Raw genomic sequence first — 18,399 nt, 5'->3', positions numbered from 1 at the left:
TCCTTTTGTTAAAAGCCATTTGATCAGCCAGGTTGCTTGGTGTCCTTATTCCCTAATACCCTCACCTCTCAATTCCCCTCACTTCTGAAAGGAGAGCAACTCAGCTCTTCATTCCCAATAGGCTAACTTTCATTACCTAAAGACTCAATGAATTTACTCTGCTTTGCAGCAACGAATCTGAAGAGGTTTGGAAGTCTTGGTGTTTCCTCTTTCCCTCTTGAGCCTCCATCTCTATTATCTCACCCCAGTCTTTACAAGCGGAAGTGAGCAGTGTATTGTCCGCCCTCCACACACACTGGTTAACACTTACACAATTTCCCTTAGAAGGTAGAACCTATCATCATTTTTGGCTTTAAGTGACATTATTTTCCTCCTCCTGTTACCAGATGGATTGAACCAACAGGACTGAGACCTACGGAGGGTGACATAATTCTCAGGTTGCCAGGGACAGTCCCCTTGGCTAGGAGTAGTTTTTAACATTCTCAAATTCTCAAAATGTCCTGGCTGGGGTCACAAATTATATGATCATTATAGAAAACAAGAGTTGGCAATATTTTGAAAACATCAAAGCAAAAGGAAATTAGGCTATTTGCAATAACTGGGGCAAAACATTATTTTGGGACCATTCTGGGTGAATGTAAAGAAAGGACTGAGGATTGGCTCACTCTGGGACGCCTGCTTCTGGAGGCAGTTTTTCATTCTCTCTCCGGTCTTATTTTTACCACCAACATCACATTGATTCTAATCATCCCAAAGCCTGCATTGCATGAGAAAAGAAGAAGGCATCATTTCTTTCCAGATTTTGTAACGTGACAATCAGCTAAAGTCCAGGAATAGGTGTTTGGGAAGCGAACGTTACTGTTCAGTATCAAAATTAAATTGGACTTTTAATAGCTAGTCTTGATAAGAGAAATCAGAATGAAGTGGTGTGCTATTTAGCACACAGAAATGTCTCCTACGCATGTATGTACACAGTTCCTAGTCCTTATTTAGTGTTACGAGAGTGAACTTTAAAGGAACTGAGAAATGTGTACACTTACACAAACTTTACTTAAAAGCATCGCGCTGCTTTGTGCAGCCTGTCCTCGGGTGGAGGTGGCCGCTGGCGCCGTGGCCCCGTTCTGGGGGTGCTTGGTCAGGTGTTCCTGGAAGCTCTCGCTCCTATTGTCTTCAGCCTTCTCAAAGGTTGCATAAGCCATCACTACTTTATGAGAAATCCCTTCTGCTCCCAGAGTGGATTTTGTTTTCTATACACTGACCAAAACAGGCCAAGTCAGTACTTTCTTAAAAAAGGATCCAATACACAGTGGTCAGGATCAAGGGCTCTGCAGGCCAACTGCGGGGTGTGAATTCAGCTCCATCCCTTGCCCGCTACTATCTCTGTCCCTCCCTGCAACTTCACCTTAGACAAAGCGCCCAACCTTCATGGGTCCAGCTTCCCCCTCTGTAAGATGATGATGATGATGGTATCTCATAGGGGCAGCATGATGAAGAAATGAGGACACATGCAAAGTGCCTATATCAGTGTCTGACACATAGCAACTGCTCATAAATATTTGTTTTTTATAATATTGAAAAAAACAGGGTTTAACACTGTAACAACTAAATTAATTAAAAATTTATTGAGAACTCAAAAATTCTCAAAGATGAACAGATTTAAACTAGTATAAAATTCTTTTGGCTAAAAACAAAAGCAAAATAAAACTGCTATTACAAAACAGCTTTGAATTTGGTGGTTTCACGCTCCCAGAATGACTTTCTTTAAGGGGAGATTACAGAACATGTACTTGTCAACTATGTTCCTCTTTTCTAATACAAGTGGAGTAGCTTGGCTTTCACCTATGATTCAGGTGGGGTTTACTTGTAAAGGAAGGGTTTCCCCGGTTAAAACAAGAACGAAAACTGAAAACTAGCAGTGTAGCAGAAAAATCACTTGTCTTAGAATAAGGAAATACTGAGAGGACTGAGGGTTACATTCAGTAACAAAAGACTTTTCCAGATCTAAATATTTAAGACTAACAGTCTGTTGTCTGCTAGAGAAGATTCTTTTTGACTCCAATGCAGTGAGAGGTACTGTGCTTTTCCTCTGAACGTGGCCCTATGATTTCCTAACACAAAGCCCTGTGCTCTGAAGTTAGGCAGTCACCTCTGCGGCTGTGATAACATCTCTACATTTTGGTTTGTCAGTAAACCGGAGGACATAGTATCTTCTTTCTGGGCTGCCATGAGAATTAACTGAGATGGGGAATGGCTGTGCCAAGTTCAGGGTCACTATGTGCTCAGTACTCATTAGCATCTCACCTTCTCCCCAAAAAGACAGAAGCAGAAAGCTGCATTTATGCCTGTTTATTGGACTAAGACAGCAGGGACAGTGAGTATATGTTTTTGACATTTTTACACCCATCAGAGGATGGCAATATATCCCAAGACAGATGAAGCCAGTAACTAGAAAACAGTCACAAGTCTGAAATCTCTCCCTCTATCCTGTGCGCTCTTCATTCCATGGGGGCAGACAGAGGAGGCTCCATTGGTAAGCCCGGCCTCTGGCGTCAGACAGTCCCATTTTTCCTGAGACTCCTTCAGATTCTCCAGAAACACTCATTTCCTCCCTGCTGGCCACATACCACCTAAGCACAGCCTGTCACACCGAAGTGCTGGGACTCTCCTCCATTCCTTCTGAGAACAGCAGAATTCTTGACTGAAGCTGTCCAACCCAACAGAAGTGAGCCTTTCACAAGGGCAGAGCTAACATTTATTCAGTCAACAAGAGCTGAGTGCCTGCCAGGGCCAGACACTGAGGGCACGAGGACACACAGAACATGGAACCGGTCAACGTAAACCTGCATGACATCAGCCAGCTGTGATATTCTCAGATGTCACTGAGCGACAACTCGCACAATGGTTCATTAAGCACCCATTAAGAAGATAACCACAGTTGATGACATATAAAAACAAGCCAAACCCAGAATGCGGGAATTGTTACCAGCAGAGCCCATGAAGCAGGTCCCGTGCTGCAGGAGCTGGCTGCACACCTGCATGGGCCACGCTAACACAGCTGGGACAACGCTCCACAGCCCACTTTCAGGACCAACAATTTTATTAGGATGTAAAAATTCATTTCCAACTTCCAGACTTATGTTTCCACTCCTAAATAAAGAATGAGCCAAACAAGTAAATGATGAACCACTGACCGTGAAGCCAAATGTTTCAAGGCCATGGATGGGCAAAACCTACCATCTTTATCACCTGCAAAGAGAAAGCTCTAGTAGACAGGAGAAAACGAGAAACTTTTTTTCAGCATGACATAAACCTGTACACAGCTTGTAACAGCACTGGTGCTAACAAACGCTTCTGTTGCTTGTTGCAAAAAAATGTCTTCAAAAGAGTGGTGAAGAGTGGCAGAGAATGAGCTATTTCTTCATTTCCAAAATGGCACTCACGGGGCCGCGGTGCTTAGCACAGCAGATGCTGCAGGACTGCGCAGGAGAGCTCTAAAGTGAGTGAAAAACACAGATTAAAACAAAGATGTTCTCTTTCTACCCTCCTACTCAGAACTATTACTAGAGCACTGGTCAGGGGGCAAGGAGGCAGCTGTGAAACGTCACTCCTTTTCCTGGAGATTACTGCTGGTTCACATGGGATTCCATCTAGAACAGCTGTCATTCTGTGACTCAAAGCTGTTCTCACAATAAAACGAGCAACTCACAATAAAACGAGCCTAAGTGACCTGGAGGAAGGAACATGACTTGACACTAAAAACTAGCAGCGTCATGATATAGAAATCAGGTTGAGAAACTTGTACAAAACAAAATGGTTCTCACTGTATCTCACATCTCTATCGCTCAACAGTCATCAACTTTACCTGAACAAATTCACTAAAGTGAGTATGTTTTTATAATGCTTAGCATAGTATATTAATCATTTTTACATTTGAGAATTAGAAGGATTCATTTTTCTTCTGTGACATACAACTGTATTAGAATTTTGAGAACCCACAAAGCCATAGGGTGACAGGCCAGTTCCAACCACATCCCTCTGACAGCAGCAATTCCTTTTATCTGTGGTGACCAAGGGCCAACTCACCAGGCTGGGCGCGGGCAGGCACTCCTTGTGGAACATGTGCCGGCAGTGGAAGACCAGCACACTGAAGGGCTTCGCTGCATCTGGGAGCAGAGGGCAGGAAAGGGAGAGGACTCAATGCAACAAGCAGATCAGGGACCTTCAGACCAGTCTTCTTCGTAGTCCCCTTGCCCCCCACCACCCTCCCTCTAGCAACCATCAGCTAGTTCTCTCTCTGTATAGGTTTCTGTTTTATTCATTTGCTTTGTTGTTTTTAGATTCCACATGTAACTGAAATAATATTGTATTTGTCTTTCTCTGACTGACTTAGCATAACACCCTCTAGGGTATTAACTGTTTAATGCAATTAAGTGTTTTTTTGGTTGTATTTAGAGTTCTGCTCTGTTCCTTTCTTCTTCTCTTGTTCTCTTCCTTTGTGGTTTGCTGTTTCTTAGTATTTTGTTTGGATTCTTTTCTATTCTCTGTGTATCTTTTGTAGGTTTTTGGTTTGCGGTTACCATGAGGTTTATGTGTATCATTCTATACCGATAGCAGTTTATTTTAAGCTAATAGGTGTTTAAGTTCGAATATATTCTAAAAGGACTACATTTTTACTCTCCTCTCCACACTTTATGTTTTTGATGTCATATTTTAGATGTTTTTCTGTTGTGTATCTCCTAACTACTTATTGTAGTTTGAGTTTTGGTACTTTTGTCTTTTGAGCTTTGTAGTAGCTAGGGTTTCTGGGCGGGAATTCCTTCCGGCCCATTCTCAGGAATTTCTTTTCGCTTTCCTGTTACCAAATCCTGAGAAAAGTTGGTCGGGAAATTGGGAAAATTTGCTCCTTGAACCCAGTAATACCCACAATGAGAAATAAACATACTACTCACACACAATATATCTCTTAGACATTTTTCCTATTTATCGCTATCTAAAGTTACATTGTGTTACAATGTTACACACCACCAGACATGCACGGGCGACACCAGAATCAGATATCACATGACCAGCTACTTTTAGCTCTTGTAAATCGAGCACATTTGATCATGGAGAACAGAAAACAGTTTGTATTTACACAGAGAAATATTTATTTTTCCAACCCAGGATTTGACTACAAAGTCATCTTCAGGTGAACTAACTAAGGAAATCAAAGGTCGTTTACCTTAATATGACATTGTAGTCAAATCCTGGGTTGCGAAAATAAATATTTCCCTGTGTAAATACAAACTGTTTTCTGTTCTGTTCTCCACGATGAATCATTTCCACAAAGTGACAGCCGATACCATTTCCCCAAAAATAAGACCTAGCCAAACAATCAGCTCTAAAGTGTCTTTTGGAGCAAAAGTTAATGTATGACACGATTTTATATTACAGTAAAATAGGACCGGCTATTATATTAATTTTGCTCCAAAAGATGCATTAGAGTTGATTGTCTGGCTAGGTTTTATTTTCGAGGAAACACGGTACCACCAACCACATTCGATCAGTTTGTTTGCGGCTGACAACGGTGACATATATGTGAGTGTTCTTGGCTCTCTCAGCTACTGAGGGTAAGTCAGTCTATTTAAAAACAACTGGCACTGCTAATATTTTATTCCAATATTACAATAATTTCCAATGTCATATCATAATGTTTTGTGGCACTTTTTAGCTATAAATATTCGCTGCACAGTATAGGTCTTTCTTAATTTTTTTCTTAATGCTTTTAAAGGAAATAAAATTTGAATTGGTTACACGTAGAAATAGAGATCTGTGTGTCTCACAAAGTACTTGAGCAACGTTAGTTGTCTATGTGAGATGGAAGAAGATGAATTTTTTGCCTTGTCAAGTAAGAATGAAATTGCATGATTGGCGAAGTCATTAATGGAAAGACTTTTTAAAGGAACATTTACAGCAGAAGAAGTTCCAAGAGAAGAAATAAAGGATGCCCTTACAGAGAGTTCTGCCATTAAATCAGAATCTGATCTGAAGTGTGAATTGACTAAAGCAGTATCAATTCTGACATCAAAGCCTAGCCCTATGCATGCAGACAAAATATTTGCTTCTCTAAGGAAGGAAATGAGCTTATGTGAAGCAATTCATTCTCTCACTCCCAACTTGAAGATGCTTTTAGACGCACTCATAACAATTGGACCAACATCTACAGAAAAGGAAAGAAATTTTTCCACATCAAGTATATTTGTTCCAAAACGAACATCACGATTGTCTGATTGGGCAATTAATGCTCTATGTTTCTTAAAAGTTTCATTTTAAAAATGACAAAAACTATTTGAAGTATTTTTTTCATTTTCAAACGAATAATATTTGCTTTTGTTTTCTATTAATGTTTAATAAATAAAATATTAAAATGAGATTGGGAAAGTTAACACATTGTGTGATATATGTAAAAACTAGAAGGTTTGGTTAAATAAAGTTTGTATTAATTACATTGCTTATATTTTGAGAAAACCTAAACTATAACAGAAACCTAGCCAAAATGATACCGTAGTGACCCATTTAGTGCTCAGGGCAAGAGATGCACTAGTCATGAAATTCTGGCCGCACTCCATTTAGGAAATTTTATTTACTCAAGTTTTGCGTTGACCTTTTACATATAAGAGTGTCTCAAAACCTCTGAAAGACTGCGCCCGCGGCCACGAACCCCAGTTGCCCCACTTTCTCTATGGCTTTTCTGTTTATTAACATTTACTGTTACAGCCATTATTACAGATGATCAACGAAAATTAAATAAAAAAGATTATCTCGGAAATTCTCAAGAATTCTCGGGAAATACGATTTCCCATTCTTGATTCCTGAAGGTTCCAAAATGTCGGGAATTTGGAAACCCAAGTAGTAGCTTTTTAAATGTCTGATTCGCTGTTTATTAAGTATTTGGCTTTACTTATGATATTATTTCCTTTCTCATATTTTCCTATGTCTGGTTATGGTCTTTCCTTTTCTGCTTAAAGAAGACACTTTAACATTTCTTGTAAAGCTGATTTAATGGTGATGAACTCCTTTAGTTTTTGCTTGTCTGGGAAATTCTTTATCTCACCTTCAATTTTAAAAGTTAACCTTGTTTGGTAAATTACTCTAGTTGTAGGTTCCTTTCTTTCAGCACTTTTAAGATGTCCTGCCACTCCGTTCTGGTTGATAAAGTTGCTGCCTAGAAATTAGCTGATAGCCTTGTAATGTTGCCTCAGTATGTAACTAGTTGTTTTCCTCTTGCTTCCTTCAAGATTGTCCCCTTATATTTAACTCTTGCCATTTTAATTATGTCTTTGTGTGGGTCTCTCTGGGTTCATCTTGTTTGGAACTTTCTGGGCTTCCTGGACCTGATTAGGAAAGTTTCCAGCCATTACTTCTTTAAATCAAATTTCTTTTCCTTTCTTTTTCTTCTCCTTCTGGGATCCCTACAATACAAATGTTTGTGTGGTTGCTGTTATCCTAGAGGTCCCTAAACTATCTTTATTTTTTAAAATTCTTTTTACTTTGTGTTGTTCTGATTGGTTGATTTCCACTAGTCTGTCTTCCAGGTTGCTAGTCTGTCTTCCAGGTTGCTAGTCTGTCTTCCAGGTTGCTAATACAGTCTTCTGTATTAGCTAATCTGTTGTTGATTCCTTCTAATGTATTTTTTTATTTCAGCCATTGTATTCTTCAGCTCCACTTGCTTCTTTATTATACTTTCTAAGTCTGTTAAAGTTCTCCCTAAGTTCTTTCACTTCCACTCTCTAGTGAGCATCCTTATGACCATTTCTTTGAATTCTTTATCAAGCAAATTACTTGTCTCCACATCCTTAAGGTTTATTTCTAGAGATTTTTTTTTTGTCCTTTCATTTGAGAGATATTGGTCTATCTTTTCATTTTGATTGACTTCCTATGTTTGTTTTATATGAATTACATAAAATAGCTCTCTCTCCTAGTCTTGAAAAAGTGGCCTTGTGTAGAAGTGGGCTCTGTGCAGGCTGCCAGGTGGTTTTGCAGAACTATAAGAGCTGGCGCCTATGGCGTCTGGGGTACTGGCCTACCAAGCTGGAGCGGCTCTGGGTGGGGAAGCCAGGTGGGTGTGGTAGTGCTCTGATGATCCTTCTCACTCCCTGTGAGCAGAAATGGGCTCTGGTGATGTGTCTGGGAATACACTGCAGCGACCTTGCACATAGGCTAGGGAACCTGCACAGAGCTGCAGCCATCCCTACAGAGGTGGAGGGGCCATAAACAGTGGTGCTCACTGACAACGTCTGGCCCAGATAGTTCCCAAAGCTCCCAGACAGCTCCTGAGGTTTCCCAGTCTTCCCTATTCAGTCTTCTTCTCTCGTTGTTGTCTAGAAGCACTTAATTCAGCCCTCGGTTGCTCTCAGGAGTAACTTCTCTCTCTATAAATGCGTATATTTCAGTTTGTTCATGGGAGGGGTCAGTTCAGCATCCTCCTATGTCACTGCCATCTTGGACCTCTATCTGAAACAGGTCTGAGTAAGAGTCCAGCTATAGTTAAATGAACTGCCTTAGGAGGATTACTTATTTATAAAAGCATTCCTGAGTTGGGGTGGTGATCAAATGCAAAGCAGATATTACAACCATGTTGCTACGTGAGTCACAGGTTACTTGCTTGGCCTCCATGTCAGTTCCTACAACTATAAACGAGGGACAATTTCATGGCAAATGCAACAACATTTCTTTTAAAAATTAGAATTAGTATGTGTATATGTGTTCCCTCCTTCTGAGTCCTCCTCCCCCAGAGAATTGTTACACGCCACACACTGAGATCAATTTTGTGGGTTTATAAAGAGCTTTCTGCCAGTTCACCTCTTGCCTTTGCCAAGACCATCCACTGACTTCAGGGAAGAGCTGGGTTAAATCCTAGGTTGTGACTTCACATTGCACTGCACTTCTGCAAGAATTTAATCTAACTACACAGTGTAGGTATATGCAGTCTCTTTCTGTTAAAACACCACTTAAAACACTACGAAAGCTCACTTCTTTCCCTGTGTCTATTGCAGTTTTTAACATAAACACTTAAAATCCAAACCTAAACTCAAAATGGATTAAAGACTTAAATGTAAGACCCCAAACCATAAAACTCCTAAAAGAAAACACAGGCAGTAAACTCCTTGACATTGCCTTTAGCAATATTTCTTTGGATATGTCTCCTCAGGCGAGGAAAATACAAGAAAAAATTACCAAATGGGACTACATCAAACTAAAAAGTTTTTACACATCAACGAAATGAAGACAACCTACTGAATGGAAGAAAATATTTACCAATGATACATTTGATAAGGGGTTACTATTCAACATTTATAAAGAACTCATACAACTTAATACCAAAACAACAAACAATCCAATAAAAAACCAGCGGAGGACCTCAATAGACATTTCTCAAAAGAGGACATACAGATGGCCAACAGACATATGAAAAAATGCTCAAGGTCACTAATCATTAGAGAAATGCAAATTAAAACCAGAATGAGATATCAACTCACACCTATCAAAATGTCCATCATCAATAAATCAACAAACAACAACTGCTGGTGAGGATGTGGAGAAAAGGGAACCCTTGTACACTGCTGGCGGTATTGCAAATTGGTGCAACCACTATAGAAAACAGTATGGAGGTTCCTCAAAAATTAAAAATAAAACTATCACATGACTCTACGATCTCACTTCTGGGTATTTACCTGAAGAAACCCAAAATACTAATTCAAACAGATATATGCACCCCTATGTTCATTGCGGCACTATTTACAACAGCCAAGATATGAAAGCCACCTAAGTGTCTATCAATAGACGACTAGATAAAGAACATTTGGTACATATATACAGTGGGATACTAATCAGCTATAAAAACAGAATGAAATTTTACCATTTGTGACAACATGGATGGATCTGGGTGATATTATACTAAGTAAAATAAGTCAGACAGAGAAAGATGAATACCATATGATTTCACTTATATATGTGGAATCTAAAAAAAAACACACAAAATAAACAAAACAGAAACAAACTTACAGAGAACAAACTGATGGTTGCCAGACGGGAGGGGGATTGGGTGAAAAAGGTGAAGAAATTAAGAAGTACAAATTGGTAGTTACAAAATAGTCACGGGAATGTAAAGTACAGCATAGGGAATAGCGTCAACAATACAGTGGTACCTCGGTTTTCGAATGTAATCCGTTCTGGAAGACCGTTCGAGTTCTGAATCGTTCGAAAACAGCCGACAGCTAGGCCTCAGGATCTTGCACTCAGCAGAAGTCACGTGACAAGTTCAAGTTCTGAGGCGTGGTTTGCGTGTTCAAAAACCGAGGCATGTACTTCCGTACTTTACGGTGTTTGTAATGTTCGTCAACGGAAACATTCGAAAACCGAGGTACTACTGTACTGTAATAACTATGTATAGTGCCAGGTGAGTACTAGACTTAAGGGGGGAATCACTTCGTAAGTTATATAAAGGTCTAATCACTATGTTGTATACCTGAAACTAACATAATATTGAATTTTAATTGTAATCGAAATATTAAAAGAAAAAGAAAAAGAAAAAATCCAAATCTATTTATTTCCTTTAGAAAAGACCCTAAATGGAATGACTTCTCATGCTCCTGCTATATTAAATAATTCCTTAAAACTAAGTAAATGCCCATCAACTAGGTCATTTAGTACTTCCCTATGCTGAATTTATGTTTTAAAGTAAGGTGTTTGTTTGTTTGTTTTTTAAGTACCCTGACAACTACACTTTAATTTCTGTTTTAAATTATGGACTTTCCTTTCTCATGTCATACGATCCTACATAAAGTGCTTTGATTATACATGAAGATTACATATCTACCAAGAACTATAAAAAAAAAAAATGCTTATGTCTCTTAAGGAGCCACCGTTCTCATTAGTATTAGTCTTGTTGATAACTTGGGTGCCAAAACACAGAAGAGAAAAAGTTTAAAGAAAAGGGAAATCTATTAAAAGTTTCCCACATACACACATGGTTCTTCCACCTTGGAATTTAAACACATTGATGGCAAATAAAGTTTTCATTTTATTATGTTTATTCACTACAGCAGTACTTCTCAAAGAATGTCCGCTGCACCAGTAGCATCTACATTATCTGGGAACTTGTCAGAAATGCAAATCCTCAGGCCCTACCCTGGAATTACCGAATTAGAACCTCTGAGATTAGGATTACCAAAGTGGGTTTTAACAAGCCTGCCAGGTGATGCCCGCTTACTCCACTTGGCAAACCTCAGCTCTAAAGAATGGCAGTGCCAGCATGCAACTGAGATGTAGGCTGTAATTCTTTTCTAAATTGGACTATTCTAAAAGTTACATAATTTTATAAGTAATAATTAGTTAACTACTCACAGTAACAAATATTTGGGGACTTCTTTCCCCCTCCCCACCACCTTACCTGATGGAAGAATAGGTGAAAGGCAGGATTCACAGATGTTCTCTTCTGCAAGGAAACACATACACACTTGAGATTACACGTTTCTATTTGCGTTGTCTCCTCTGAAAGCAGGCATACAGTTAAAATGATTATTTCAATTTTACCCACCATCAACCAGAACGCCTTTCATTTGAGTTCGATGCATTTTCTTCAGTAAAGACAAAGAGTCAGCTACAAGAATCTTCTTGCAGCCTTCACGGAGCAGAATCTAATGCACACATTGTAAAAGAAAAGCCATCTTAACAAGTCTCAAGTATGAGGAGGGGACCCTCCTACTGGGTATCCAGAAAAGCGCTGTGTTTGAAATACTCCAGAGGCACTCACTGGCCCGCTGCCCACGTACTTTCTTCCTTCCAAACCACTGCCTGACCTACCTTTCCAGCCTCCACTCAGTCATGAGCCTGCATCTTTTTTAAATGAACATACAGTGGTTCCCCTAGTGCTTATAAAATCAAATACCAATTCCAACCCCTACTGTTGTCTTATAGGGTTTCCTAATACAGACGACTTGGGCAGAATTTGGCCCCCATGTGACCTCTTTGCCCAGGATAGAAAACCTGCTTTTCCGGAATCATTTATTTCATAAATCCATCTGCTTAATGCACAATACATACTGGGTCTCTATTACTACAAGGTACAGGGAGGGCATGGAGCAATAAACTTAAAAGACTCTGTCCTCAAACCCCTCCAGGGTGCAGCCTGTCTTCCTGTCCTTCCAAATCAGACCCACACCACTTAGCAATGAATGTAGTGTACAAAGCGTAACTGCCTCCATTAACCCTCACATCTGGAGATTGATTCGCAAAGGGCTGGCAACTGAAAAATGACCATGGATATTACATATTCTGTCTCAAGATTCCTTTTATTAATCCCGGTACTGTACATTGTTTCTTTAGGCATTTTTCCTGATAGTTCGCAGGCTTATTTATTTTCCCTCTCTCTGCCTGGAGGATTATGAGACCTAACAACAAACAGTACAGCAGCCTCGGAAGTCAGGATGCAGACAGAAGTCAAAGGCCCATTTTTGATTGATACCAACTCTGTGTTTCAGAGCCGGGGACTTAACGAGGACAAAAACTGCCCACACCTGCTTTTATGCAGGTAAGAGGCAACACACCTCACCTTTCAAATCCATTCGGCTGTCCACAGTGTGAGTTTCACCCTTTTTGGGTTTTCTGAAGTATTTTATTGGAAATTGGGAAAACTCTGTGAGGTGTGCTTAAGCCAGATGTTTTTTTTTTTTTTTTTTTTTTTTAAACCAGAACTCGCTGCTTTTCAGCCAGAGACACTCAAGGCCAGAAGGGATGACCCAGTGTATCTTCTTACATGTGCTTCTATGCAAGTGCCATGTAACTGCCACGGAGATCCACATAAAGATGACACGGCGGCCTCACTGGTCCAGTTCTGCGTCACAGCAAAGCTACTGTCAGAGGTGCATCCTGCTCTCTTCACACTGAAGTCACTCTCATCTAAAACCTACATGTGCAAGTGCCCCAAACTGCTTTCCTTTGTGTTCATGCCACCAGGGAAGGGGAGTAAGGGAGCGACCAGCTTGGTCCTCCATCCCCAACTGTCTACAATAAGATGTGCTCCTCTCAAATCCCGAAGAGCACTGGCTTTGGGGGGATGCAACCAGAGCTTTCCCCCCAATTATATCAAGGCAAATATCTAAGGAAACGGAACTGATCTCCAGATTAAAGTTTTATACCTGCCATTTCTAGTACTGAGTAGGAAATAACTAATGGTTTTACTATTTCTACATTCATTGAGACACTGCATTTGATGTTTTGTTCTTTAAAATGCTACTGGCAATTGAATTTTTCTGATTCATTTAAAAAAGACATTAAAACTTTAACAGACATCATTAAAGCATACAGAAAGAAGAAAAAAATAACAAATACAGTAAGAAAGATGTCTAAGAAACACTGATGTCAGTAAATTTGAAGAAAATTTATAAACAAAGAACATAAAGCTCCTCAGCCTCAAATACCAAAAAATGAAAACTTAAGAAAAATAGTGTCAATCACAGTATCATTGGTAAAATCTTTCAAAAAGCTAGCTCTGACCCTCAGTGGGGTTCACTGTATGAATAATACAGGAGATGGGTGGATGCAGTCGTCTAGACAGAAGCCATAGTGTCTGCAAACTTAAAAAAGAAAACAGCAAAAACTACACACTAAGAAGGAACCATTTCTTCATGAGGATTACATTTTTCTAACTGGGTATAATCTGTCTGCTGCAGAAAGTATTTTCTAGGAAAAAGGTCAGTATTCAGAGGCAGCCAGCCAGAAGGGAAAACATACAAATACAGCTTAGTATGTTACTTTCTACTTCACTTGATCAAAACCCAAGGCTTCAGATCAGAACAACGTGAAAACATTGTAACTTCATTTACACGATGCTATGCAGGTATATTAAAAAATGAGACTACCACCTGAATAAGTCATTTATTCTATAACATCTGTAGTAATGAGGGCAATCAGAGGGGGTGAAAGACTGTACCAAAATAATGTGTTCTTATGCAGATATTGTTCTCATTTTCAGACATGACAAGGCACTGTGGTGACTAAGGATTCCAACTACATCAGTGACTCATGAAAAATGTGCTGTTGTTGCCACTGTTGTAAGCCCCCAAAGCTCACGCTCGGTGTTTCCCACAAATGCCTTTACTCAGACAGAGCTGAGTCAGCTGCAACAGCAGCGGCTTGAGGAGGTGGTCTGGTTCCTCACGCCTCTCTGACCTCCACACCATGATTTCCATCTCCGCCCCTCTGCTGGGTCATTGCGCCCAGCCTGCCCTCCCAGATGTGCAGTCTCACCTCCCACCTGTCTTCTATCCTTGCGAACTGGATATCATTTACACATGAGCTCTCTCTTCTGCTATCCAGGGTGACATCAAATCACTAATACTCACATTTTGAGTACAATGTTCCATTACTTTGTGCTATTTTTCTTTTTAAAATATGAGATATTTCAAAAACATACTCAAGTGTCTACCGCCTAAACTGAACAAATCTGTTAATGCTTTGCAATGTGCTTAAGATCTGTTTATTTCAGAAAATAAAGTATTACAGATACAGCTGACACTTTCTTGTACTTCACCTTTCCTCCTCCTTCCTTACAAATACAACTCCAACTTTGCTTAGTGTGTGCCCAGCTAAAATATGCAGCTAGCTGGCTAGGGCTCATGCAACCTAGATTTGATCAATGAGATAAACACAGAGCCTTCCTATATAAAAAAGCAAAGCGTCATTAGGAAAAAGCCCTTTGCTTCCCACATCTTTCTGCCTGGAATATGGATGTGAGGCTGGAGATATAGCATCTACTTTGTGACCCAGAGGCAGCAATCTGGAGGTACGAGTATATATTCCTGTTGATGGATGTTTAAGCTGTTTCCAGTGTAGGATTATTAAGGATAAAGCTGCAAAGATCATTCTTGTACAGACCTTTTTGTGGACCTGCTTTTCATCTCTTGGGTAAATAGCTAGGAGTGAAATTGATAGGTCACGGAGTAGGTGTATGTTTAATTTTTTAACTTTCAAACAGTTTTCCAAAGTAATTACACCATTTTACATTCCCACATTAAGCTCTGATATCTGCTAAAGCTACCCTTCTTATTATTCTTGGATAATCTTAGCCTTTTATTTTTTATGTATAATTTAGGACCGTGAAGTCTTTTGGGATTTTGATTAGAATTTTACTGAACATACAGATGATGATTACTTTGGAGAGAATTCCTAACATTTACCATATGTGTCTACTTTTAATAAGTAAATAAATGGTCAGATTCACTTTGCTAATGATTTCTGTAGAATTTTTGCATTTGTGTTAAAAAAGAGATAGGGCTACAATTGTCTCCTATTGCCCTCATGGGATGCTGGTAAGGTCAGACTTACCATGGGATAAGGGACCGAGGAGCTTTTCCATTTTGTTCTCAGGGAAGAGTTTATATAAAAGAGGAGTGGCCTGTATTTAAAAGTTTGATAAAACTTATCTCTAAATTTGTCTGTAGAATGATGTTTTTATTGTAGCTATGTTTTGACTACTGGTTTGAGTTATTTAAAGACTATAGATTTATTCTATTTGCTCTTGAATAATTTTGGTAATTTATATTTTCCTAGAAAATTGTTTACTGAAGTTTTCAAATATACTGAAATAAAACTAGCATTCACTTATGTTTAAAATGTTGTCTGAATCTGTAGTTATATTCTCCCTTGTTTGTTTCTGATATTTCTTTTTTCTTTTTCTTGGTCATCTTTATCAGAGGTTTTCCTATTTTACTATTCTTTTTATTCTCTCTTCTGGAACCTTGGTGAGGACCTTCTCATTCTAATATCCATGTCTCTATTAATCATTCTTTTATAGTTTCAATCTCTTACTTACTCTGTGCTGTATGCTAAATGATTTCATCAGATCTATCCTCCAGTTATTTAATTCTCCTTTTCAGCTGTGTCTAATCTACCATTTACCTTGTTTACTGAATTAATAATTTAAACAACTACACATATACACATAATTTCAAAGAGATCTATTTGGTTCTTTTACAAATACTTCTATTTTCTATCATATTGTTCTGTTATATTATGGTATCTATTTTTTCTTCTTCATCTTTATTTTAAATGGACTTATTTTGAGATTGAGCTAGCATTTTCAGTTCTTGGAAATACTAAGATTGTCATATTGTTTTCATTCTTCTGTGTGCTGTATCTCCTGACTAACCTTCATCATATAGTTTGCAATTCTTTCTATTGTGAGCTCACCATCAATGGCTGTGTGTCCTAGCTGAGGGGACACAATTCTGAGTGGGTTCATTTTTGTGCATTTTGAAGTCTCACGGGATCTCAATGGTTCTAGATGCTTTCACAGGCACAAAAGATAAATCCAGATCCTACGGTTTCTTATGGGTGACCCCCTATTCTTCCCCAACCTTCTCTCTGCCATTAACCCCTGAGGAGACAGCTAGCTCCCTCGTCACTTACAGAACTAGAGGGTAGCTTTTTTTCCTATGGCCTAAGCCTCAGGCTCTGTGCATGGCATTTGATTTTAGTTCCTCACTTTAAGTGGACCAACAGCTATTGCTGCTGCTCCCACATAAGCATACAAGGCCCATCATCTAGTAAGTGTATCTGCTACTCCAGAGGCTGCCACAGCGGCCACGTTCCCTTTCCACTTCAGATGTGCTCTCGGTATTTCCTGGTACCTGCGCATATCTCTTTTGAGATCGGCTATGAATCAAAAATTTTTTTTAAAGATTCTAGTTAACATGCTTTTAATAGGAAGGGGTAGTCAGTTTAGTCTATCATCTATCCAGAAAACTAAAGCTTCTCTGGTTTAGAAAAATAAATTTCTAGTTATATACTGTTGTTGACCATGTTAAGCAAGACAAGTATCTATTGACGTAGACAACATTGGTATTTACTCTTCTTTTAAATCTATTATACTTGACTTCTTACAATCTTAGTCTTTATCACTGACTTTGACATTTGATCAAATAAACTTTTATTCTTTACTTACTTTAGATATTAAAAATTTAAATTAGTCTACAGAGACTTTCTTTTTTTTATGGTTATGCTGGCTGTTTCCCCATATCTTTTTCTGACTTTATGGAATTTGCAATATATTTTGTGATGTTTTCAGAATATTTGTAGGCTACAAAAGTTAAGCTTATAAGAAGTTTTCAGCATCATATCACCCCTTCCATCCAAAAGTAGTCGTTGTTTTCCAAAGGATGCCTACTGGCCTTTCAAGATCAAGTCATTTTCTGACCAGCAAAATCTTTCTTGCCTGTTTCCTTCTGTTTTAACTTGGTTTCCTATTTTATTCTCCATGTTGGATAGCTTCTGACATCACTTTCAGAAATTAAAATCAGTTTGAAACACCTTTATTCAGTGTTATCTATAAAATGTCTCCACCTAGTAAATAAGACAATACCATTACTAATTTTTGCTCTGTAATCTCTACCTCATACTAGAATCTCACCAATGCAAGCAAACCCGTCTGGTCTTTTCTTTCCTCAACTTCATAATGGCATCAGTTTCCATCTTAATAAGTAATTGTAGGCATTACTTACCAAGTACAATATTATCTTTCAAGCATTCATTTTCCTTATGGGACTTTCCCTTATTTTTCCAAGGTTATTCAAATCAATGGGTCAACTTCTTTTCACACCCTTCTTTACCACTCTTGTTTTTTTAATATTACAATGTCTCCTTCCATAGTTCTAAGCTTTTCTAAATTCTATGTTTTATTAACATTACCTTTATTCTTCCCTCTTCATTGTTTAAGACAACCAGTTACAGCTTCTATAATCAATCTGTTACAAGCATACCTTATTCTACTATAAATTTAAACAAGAATGTATTCATAAGGTAGTGCTGAAAATCAACATGAGATTCTAGATTCTCCCTATTTTCCTTATTTTTCTGTAGTTCATCATCAATAATAATGCCAACAAAAAGCAAAACACTAGACTCATGGATATTTTAAAAAGCAATAAAGGAATTGTTCATCAGCGAAGTTATTATGGTTCATTAGAAACAGATGCCGTGGGAAAAATGCCATAAAAATAGCCGAGTTTCTGAAATTTTTATTTTAGAAGATTCTTTAAATGTTGAACTTTTTGCTGACATTGCCTCGTCCATACTGCAGTGCTTATCATCAGAATTGCAAATGACAGAGAGTTACCTGGTTTTATAAGCCCTCAATATTGATACCACAGCTAGACTGGGAAATCATTTTACCTAATTTCTCATCCATCATTTAGGCCACAGTGCTATGGGGTTTGAATTCTTGAAAAAGCTTTCTTTGCTTTTTGTAATTATCAAAGACAATGAACTAGAGAGAAAGAGGAAAAGATAGAGACTCTAAGATCTCATGTTAGAGATCAAAAACAATATCATAAGTAGAATCACATTTAAATTTACAATAGC

The 18,399-nt window shown here is 38.6% G+C and overlaps 1 protein-coding gene across 4 annotated transcripts in view; it reads right to left on the bottom strand.

The window, feature by feature from the left end:
* Window positions 1-2,331: 2,331 nt before the first annotated feature.
* Window positions 2,332-18,399, bottom strand: part of VPS41 (VPS41 subunit of HOPS complex) — a 170,830-nt gene continuing 154,762 nt past the window's right edge. For all 4 annotated transcript variants that reach the window (XM_019710243.2, XM_074340531.1, XM_074340530.1 and 1 more), the window contains 4 exons: window positions 11,579-11,678; window positions 11,432-11,476; window positions 4,084-4,163; window positions 2,332-3,491 (listed from right to left, as the gene is read on the bottom strand). In XM_019710243.2, the coding sequence (XP_019565802.1) occupies window positions 3,411-3,491; window positions 4,084-4,163; window positions 11,432-11,476; window positions 11,579-11,678 (306 nt within the window). In that variant the 3' untranslated portion in view covers window positions 2,332-3,410. The remainder of the gene's footprint in view (window positions 3,492-4,083; window positions 4,164-11,431; window positions 11,477-11,578; window positions 11,679-18,399) is intronic.

This window comes from Rhinolophus sinicus, linkage group LG09 (assembly GCF_036562045.2).
Source record: "Rhinolophus sinicus isolate RSC01 linkage group LG09, ASM3656204v1, whole genome shotgun sequence".
Taxonomy (NCBI): Eukaryota; Metazoa; Chordata; class Mammalia; order Chiroptera; family Rhinolophidae; genus Rhinolophus; species Rhinolophus sinicus.
This window is presented reverse-complemented; position numbering and strand designations above follow the sequence as displayed.